General features: G+C 37.3%; 1 protein-coding gene across 1 annotated transcript; it reads right to left on the bottom strand.

The window, feature by feature from the left end:
* Positions 1 to 763: 763 nt before the first annotated feature.
* On the bottom strand, positions 764 to 8,141 carry LOC121367088. Its single transcript, XM_041491253.1, has 7 exons — positions 7,975 to 8,141; positions 5,185 to 5,346; positions 4,345 to 4,506; positions 3,491 to 3,652; positions 2,654 to 2,815; positions 1,813 to 1,974; positions 764 to 1,129 (listed from the first exon to the last, which is right to left on the bottom strand). The coding sequence occupies exons 1-7, from the start codon at positions 8,139 to 8,141 to the stop codon at positions 961 to 963; spliced, it is 1,146 nt and encodes a 381-aa protein (XP_041347187.1). The 3' UTR covers positions 764 to 960.
* Positions 8,142 to 8,392: the final 251 nt, after the last annotated feature.

Here is an 8,392-nt window from a genome sequence, read left to right as displayed (position 1 = left end):
TGCAGTTTCATTTATTTCCTTTCTCTTTGTTAATTTTGTACCCATGGATGAGAGCACGCATGCAGATCGCAACCACGGGAAATGCACATGCAGTATTTATACAAATTGCAGTTAAACATACACTAAATAAAATTAGTTTACAATAATCATGATATTTGTTAGATAATGTTAGATATCAATTTGTAAGACTGTGAGGTGACATTTACTAAGTAAGCTGGATTTTAAAAAGACCGTAAATTTTAAGTTTATTAACGTTTTATATATATATATATAAATGGAATAGTTGTAATACTGTGAAGTCAGCATTCTTAGCCTAGGTATTTACATGCAGAAATCACAACAAACATTTAACGCGACGCTGAAATCAACAGCAACAACATGGCGCAAGTTATGAAATTGTTGAGGGTGCTGAAAAATCGAAGTAATATATTAACTGCCCCTATCCCCATCGCTGTCTTTGATTTTGATCAGGTACTACGGTTTTGTTATTCAGATTTTTTCCAGTTTCTACACAATTAGCTGAAAAAGATGCATTTTCATATTCATATGTAAATGCTCTACAGTACTGTGTAGAACAATTTTGGCTAAAATATTTTCAATCTGGCTAATATTTTGGCTACTGGTATTTTTGATCCAGGGCGAGCCCTGCAAGTGGCAACAGCGGGTTTCCTCTCTCTGTATCTGTGTGATTCTTAACCATATGTCCAGTGCCATATAACCGTAAATATAATGTCTGGAGTGCGTCGTTAAATAGAACATTTTTTCTCCCTCAATACCTGTGTGGTTCTTAATCATATGTCTGACGCCATATAACCGTCAATAAAATGTGTTGAGTGCATCATTAAATAAATCAGTCTTCCCTTTCTTCGTACCTTCTGGCAGACATCCTTCTGATGTGGATATTAAACTGGGATCTATGTTTTCAATGTAAAAATATTTCACCCGTTTCAACAGCCTAACTTACTCGAAACTAAGCACTGAGCCAGCAAGAGCCCTTGTGCTACAGTTGTCGACAAAGGAAACAGCTGTCGAGCGTTCACTCAGGCTAGTGTTGGCCGACTCATTGCTGAAGCTATTTCGCATGTGCAAGGAGACGTTTGTTGTCGACACAGTGGCCTGAACATCATGCCTAAAATTTTAATGAATGAATGATTAAATGAATGAAAATGAGTCATTAACTGAAATGAACGAATGAACAAACAAATGAAGAAAGGAAATGGTTTATTTAACCTTCTCACTACTGCAGGCGAGATATTCGCCCGACGTCAGACCAGTCGACATACTATACACTGTATACAGTGCATTCCCCAAATCATATTTCCCGCCATTTTACACACGACACTCACCGGAAACGTTTTTTCTTAACAGAAAACAGTTTATTTTACAGCATGCTAGCTTTTGTTTGTTGTTTCTCAGTGGAAAATAGCTTGGAATTTTGAGTTGTAAAAGTGGTTTTTGGCAAGTATTTTCGCTTGACAACAATCGAAGAGTAGCCCATGAAGTGGCGACAGCAGGTTTCCTACCTCAAAATCTGTGTGGTTCTTAACCATATGCCCGATAACATATAACCGTAAATAATATGTTATGAGTGTGTCGTTAAATAAAAATTTCTTTTCCCTCAATATCTGTGTGGTCCTTAACCATATGTCCGACGCTATATAACTGTAAATAAAATGTGTTGAGTACATCGTTAAATAAATCATTCTTCCCTTTCTTAGTACCTTCTGGCAGACATCCTTCTGATGTGGATATTAAACTGGGATCTCTGTTTTCAATATAAAATATTTCACCCGTTTCAACAGCCTGACTTACTCGAAACTGAGGATTGAGCCAGCAGTAGCCCTTGTGGAACAATCGTCACTGTAGGACACGGATCCCGTGTGTTCAATTATCCTAACGTTGGCTGACTCAGTGCTGAAGCTATCGCGCGAGATCAAGGAGGTGTTCGATGGGACACCAGCCGGAAGTTGATACCTAAATGAATGAATGATTAAATGAATGAAAATGAGTCATTAAATGAAATTGAACGAATTAACAAACAAATGAAGGAAGGAAATAGTTTATTTAACCTTCTGACTACTGCAGGCAAGATATTTCGCCCAATGTCACACCAGTCGACATACTATACACTGTATACAGTGCATTCCCCAAATGATATTTCCCGCCATTTTGCACACGACACTCACCGGAAACGTTTTTTCTTAACAGAAAACAGTTTATTTTACAGCATGCTAGCTTTTGTTTGTTGTTTTTCAGTGGAAAATAGCTTGGAATTTTGAGTTCAAAAAGTGGTTTTTGGCAAGAATTTTTGCTTGACAACAATCGAAGAGCAGCCCATGAAGTGGCGACAGCAGGTTTCCTACCTCAATATCTGTATGGTTCTTAATCATATGTCCGATACCATATAACCATAAATAAAATGCTATGAGTGTCTCATTAAATAAAACATTTCTTTTCACTTAATATCTGTGTGGTCCTTAACCATATGTCCGACGCTATATAACCATAAATCAAATGTGTTAAGTGCGTCGTTAAATAAATCATTCTTCCCTTCCTTTGTACCTTCTGGCAGACATCCTTCTGATGTGGATATTAAACTGAGATCTCGGTTTTCAATATAAAATATTTCACCCGTTTCAACAGCCTGACTTACTCGAAACCGAGGATTGAGCCAGCAGTACCCCTTGTGGAACAATCATCACTGTAGGACACGGATCCCAAGTGTTCAGTTATGCTAACGTTGGCCGACTCAGTGCTGAAGCTATTGCGCGACATCAATGAGATGTTCGATGGGACACCAGTTGGAATTTGATGCCTAAATGAATGAATGATTAAATGAATGAAAATCAGTCATTAACTGAAATTGAACGAATGCACAAACAAATGAAGGAAGGAAATGGTTTATTTAACCTTCTGACTACTGCAGGCGAGATATTACGCCAGACGTCGCACCAGTCGACATACTATACACTATACAGTGCATTCCCCAAATCATATTTCCCGCCATTGTACACACAACACTCACCGGAAACGTTTTTTCTTAACAGGAAACAGTTTATTTTACAGCATCTAGCTTTTGTTTGTTGTTTTTCAGTGGAAAATAGCTTGGAATTTTGAGTTAAAAAAGTGGTTTTTGGCAAGAATTTTCGCTTGACAACAATCGAAGAGTAGCCCATGAAGTGGCGACAGCAGGTTTCCTATCTCAATATCTGTGTGGTTCTTAATCATATTTCCAAAACCATATAACCGTAAATAAAATGTTTTCAGCGTGTAGTTAAAGAAAAATGTCTTTTCCCTCAATATCTTTGTGGTCCTTAACCATATGTCCGACACTATATAACCATAAATAAAATGTGTTGAGTGCGTCGTTAAATAAATCATTCTTTCCTTCCTTTGTACCTTCTGGCAGACATCCTTCTGATGTGGATATTAAACTGGGATCTATGTTTTCAAAGTAAAATATTTCACCCGTTTCAACAGCCTGACTTACTCGAAACTGAGGATTGAGCCAGCAGTAGCCCTTGTGGAACAATCATCACTGTAGGACACGGATCCCAAGTGTTCAGTTATGCTAAAGTTAGTCGACTCGGTGCTGAAGCTATTGTGCGACATCAAGGAGATGTTCGATGGCACACCAGCCGGAACTTGATACCTAAATGAATGAATGATTAAATGAATGAATGATTAAATGAATGAAAATGAGTTATTAACTGAAATGAATGAATTAACAAACAAATAAAGGAAGGGAATGGTTTATTTAACCTTCTGACTACTGCAGGCGAGATATTACGCCCGACGTCATGCCAGTCGACATACTGTATACTGTATACAGTGCATTCCCCAAATGATATTTCCCACCATTTTGCACACGACACTCACCGGAAACGTTTTTTCTTAACAGGAAACAGTTTATTTTACAGCATCTAGCTTTTGTTTGTTGTTTTTCAGTGGAAAATAGCTTGGAATTTTTAGTTAAAAAAGTGGTTTTTGGCAAGAATTTTTGCTTGACAACAATCGAAGAGTAGCCCATGAAATGGTGACAGTAGTTTTCCTACCTCAATATCTGTATGGTTCTTAACCATATGTCCGATACCATATAACCATAAATAAAATGTTTTCAGTGTATAGTTAAAGAAAAATGTTGTTTCCCTCAATATCTGTGTGGTCTTTAACCATATGTCCGGCGCTATATAACCGTAAATAAAATGTGTTGAGTGCGTCGTTAAATAAATCATTCTTTCCTTCCTTTGTACCTTCTGGCAGACATCCTTCTGATGTGGATATTAAACTGGGATCTATGTTTTCAAAGTAAAATATTTCACCCGTTTCAACAGCCTAACTTACTCGAAACTGACGATTGAGCCAGCAGTAGCCCTTGTGGAACAATCGTCACTGTAGGACACGGATCCCGTGTGTTCAGTTATGCTAACGTTGGCTGACTCAGTGCTGAAGCTATCGTGCGACATCAAGGAGATGTTCGATGGGACACCAGCTGGAACTTGATACCTAAATGAATGAATGATTAAATGAATGAAAATGAGTCATTAAATGAAATGAACGAATTAACAAACAAATGAAGGAAGGAAATAGTTTATTTAACCTTCTGATTACTGCAGGCGAGATATTTCGCCCAATGTCACACCAGTCGACATTCTATACACTGTATACAGTGCATTCCCCAAATCATATTTCCCGCCATTTTGCACACGACACTCACCAGAAACCTTTTTTCTTAACAGGAAACAGTTTATTTTACAGCATGCTAGCTTTTGTTTGTTGTTTTTCAGTGGAAAATAGCTTGGAATTTTGAGTTCAAAAAGTGGTTTTTGGCAAGAATTTTTGCTTGACAACAATCGAAGAGTAGCCCATGAAATGGTGACAGTAGTTTTCCTACCTCAATATCTGTGTGGTTCTTAATCATATTTCCGACACCATATAACCGTAAATAAAATGTTTTGAGTATGTTGTGAAATGAAACATTTCTTTTCCCTCAATATCTGTGTGGTCCTTAACCATATGTCCGACGCTATATAACTGTAAATAAAATGTGTTGAGTACGTCATTAAATAAATCATTCTTCCCTTCCTTCATACCTTCTGGCAGACATCCTTCTGATGTGGATATTAAACTGGGATCTATGTTTTCAATGTAAAATATTTCACCCGCTTCAACAGCCTAACTTACTCGAAACTGAGGATTGAGCCAGCAGTACCCCTTGTGGAACAATCGTCACTGTAGGACACGGATCCCAAGTGTTCAGTTATGTTAACGTTGGCCGACTCAGTGCTGAAGCTATTGCGCGACATCAAGGAGATGTTCGATGGGACACCAGCTGGAACTTGGTACCTAAATGAATGAATGAATGATTAAATGAATGAAAATGAGTTATGAACAGAAATGAATGAATGAACAAACAAATGAAGGAAGGAAATGGTTTATTTAACCTTCTGACTACTGCAGGCGAGATATCTCCCCCTAAGTCATGCTAGTCAACATACTGTTATCAATTATTGACCGTCATTGAGGGCAATATCAATTTCTTCAGTCCATAAAACATGATATTGCCCAAAATGTGGTCAATAATTGTTTTATTACATAATGCCATCCATAAGACTCGTACATTCCTGCTTTATTTATCAGAATCGAAATACGCCATCGCTTATAATTTCCCGCAATGCATTAAAACTGATGGGATTTAGTGATGTCACGTAATCCTATGACGTTGTATGACATGCAGAGGAATGCGGAAATAAAACAGTTGAAATATTACCAAGATAAAAATCAAATTCGACACATTATAACCATCATAACAGTATCAAAATCACATTAATATCAAAATAAAACACAAAATGCTATTGTGCGAGAGCAACGAAATACTCGATGACTCAGCAGCCGGAACTTGATGCCTAAATGAATGAATGATTAAATGAATGAAAATGAGTCATTAACTGAAATGAACGAATTAACAAACAAACAGGCATATGATTCTTCCACTAATTATTTAACCTTCTGATTACTACAGGCAAGATATCTCTCGCCCGACGTCATGCCAGTCAACATACTGTACGCTGTATACAGTGTATTCCCCAAATCATATTTCCCGCCGTTTTGCACACAACACTCACCGGAAACGATTTTTTCATAACAGGAAACAGTTTATTTTACAGCATGCTAGCTTTTGTTTGTTGTTTTCAAGTGGAAATAGCTTGGAATATTTGAGTTCGAAAAGTGGTTTTTGGCAAGAATTTTCGCTTGACAATAATGGCGGCACATCGCGGTTATTTTCAGGGATTGATAGCTGATTGTGACAAGGTAATTTCATAATAAATTTATCATATTACCAACAACGAAATTCACCAAATATTGCATTATGAATCGTAGTTCGTTTTGTTTTTTAAAATTCTGGTCAGAAAACTAGTTATCGGGAATAATGGACATAAATACTGGAAAACTGGCCACAAATGTCTAATATATCATAAAAATGACAAAAACGCACGAAAATAATACTAACCTATTCATATATGAACTTTATTTTATGTATTTATAAAACATTTAAGTGAATATATATCAATAAAAATTATAAACTTGTACCCACTCAACGTGTTTTTTGTTAAAAATTAATCCAGTAGTCTAAAGGTTAACAACATACTCAATACATTTTATTTACAGTTACATGTATGTGGCATCGGGCATATGGTTAAGGACCACACAGATTAGTGTTTCTGCCAGAAAGAAATTTTTGGGTATGGCGCTATGGAATTGAATGCAACCACAGTCAACATAAAGAAAATGGGTTACATTCAGGGTTAGGCTTAAGAAAATCATACAATAATGATTAATTTTGTCAAAATGTTAACTTATAAAAATATGGCGCCATACCCATTTTACTCTCTGGCAGAAACCCTGCAGATATTGAGGGAGGAAACCCGCTGTCGTTACTTCATGGGCTACTCTTTTCGATTAGCAGCAAGGGATCTTTTATACACACTATCCCACAGACAGGATAGCACAAACCACGGCCTTTTATGTACCAGTCGTGGTGCACTGGCTGGAGTGAGAAATAGCCCAATGGGCACAGAACAAACAAATGAATTAACAAAAGGAAAGGAATATTTGTTTAAGGACTTTAACTGGAACCACAAGTGCTAAAAATGCAACCACAAGTGCTAATTGACAAAAAATATACACCCAGTACAAATAAACTCCAAAAAAACCCCTCAACAATTAAGCACAAGTTGATATTTTACGTATTTTTCTTTATACAACAAGATATATTTGTTTTTGATTTTACAAAGCTTCAATCTTTGTTCATTGTTAATATCGGTTAAAATTTGGTCAAAATTTACTCCAACATGTTTACAGGACGAGGCGTAACTCAGTGGTAAAGCGCTCGATTGATGTGCAGTCGGTTTGGGATCGATTCCTGTCAGTGGGCCCATTGTGCTATTTCTCGCTCCAGCCAGTGCACCACGACTTGTAGATCAAAGGCTGTGGTATGTGCTATCCTGTCTATGGGACGGTGCATATAAAAGATCCTTTGCTGCTGATCGAAGAGTAGTCCATGAAGTGGTGACAGTGGGTTTCCTACCTCAATATCTGTGTGGTTCTTAACCATATGTCCGACGCCATATAACCGTAAATAAAATGTTTTGAGTGTGTCGTTAAATAAAACATTTCTTTTCCCTCAATATCTGTGTGGTCCTTAACCATATGTCCGAAGCCATATAACCGTAAATAAAATGTTTTGAGTGTGTCGTTAAATAAAACATTTCTTTTCCCTCAATATCTGTGTGGTCCTTAACCATATGTCCGAAGCCATATAACCGTAAATAAAATGCATTGAGTGCGTCATTAAATAAACCATTTCCTTCCTTCCTTCGTACCTTCTGACAGACATACTTCTGATGTGGATATTAAACTGGGATCTATGTTTTCAATGTAAAATATTTCACCCGTTTCAACAGCCTGACTTACTTCACACTAAGGATTGATCCAGCAAGAGCCCTTGTGCTGCAGTTGTCGCCATAGGAAACAGTTGTCGAGCGTTCACTCAGGCTAGTGTTGGCCGACTCATTGCTGCAGCTATCTCGCACGTGCAATGAGGCCTGCACTTCAAGTCTAAATGAATGAAAATTAGTCATTAATTGGAATGAACGAATGAACAAACAAATGAAGGAAGGATATGGTTTATTTAACGACGCACTCAACACATTTTATTTACAGTTATATGGCATCGGACATATGGTTAAGGACCACACAGATATTGAGGGTTTCCTACCTCAATATCTGTGTCATTCTTAAACCGCGCGTATGTCTGACGCCATATAACCGTAAATAAAATGTGGTGAGTGCGTCGTTAAATAAAACATTTATTTTCCCTCAATATCTATGT

The sequence above is a fragment of the Gigantopelta aegis genome, unplaced genomic scaffold (genome assembly GCF_016097555.1).
Source record: "Gigantopelta aegis isolate Gae_Host unplaced genomic scaffold, Gae_host_genome ctg8918_pilon_pilon, whole genome shotgun sequence".
Taxonomy (NCBI): Eukaryota; Metazoa; Mollusca; class Gastropoda; order Neomphalida; family Peltospiridae; genus Gigantopelta; species Gigantopelta aegis.
Note: the sequence above shows the minus strand (reverse complement) of the source record. Positions and strands in the feature narration are given on the sequence as shown.

Bases quoted from the DNA above. Each gene is read 5' to 3' on its own strand.
- LOC121367088 (XM_041491253.1), bottom strand. From the start codon at position 8,141: ATGACTAATTTTCATTCATTTAGACTTGAAGTGCAGGCCTCATTGCAC. The intron at 5,347-7,974 runs GTAAGTCAGGCT...TCATTCATTTAG, and splicing joins GGATCAATCCTTAGTGTGAA to GTACCAAGTTCCAGCTGGTG. The intron at 1,975-2,653 runs GTAAGTCAGGCT...TCATTCATTTAG, and splicing joins GGCTCAATCCTCGGTTTCGA to GTATCAACTTCCGGCTGGTG.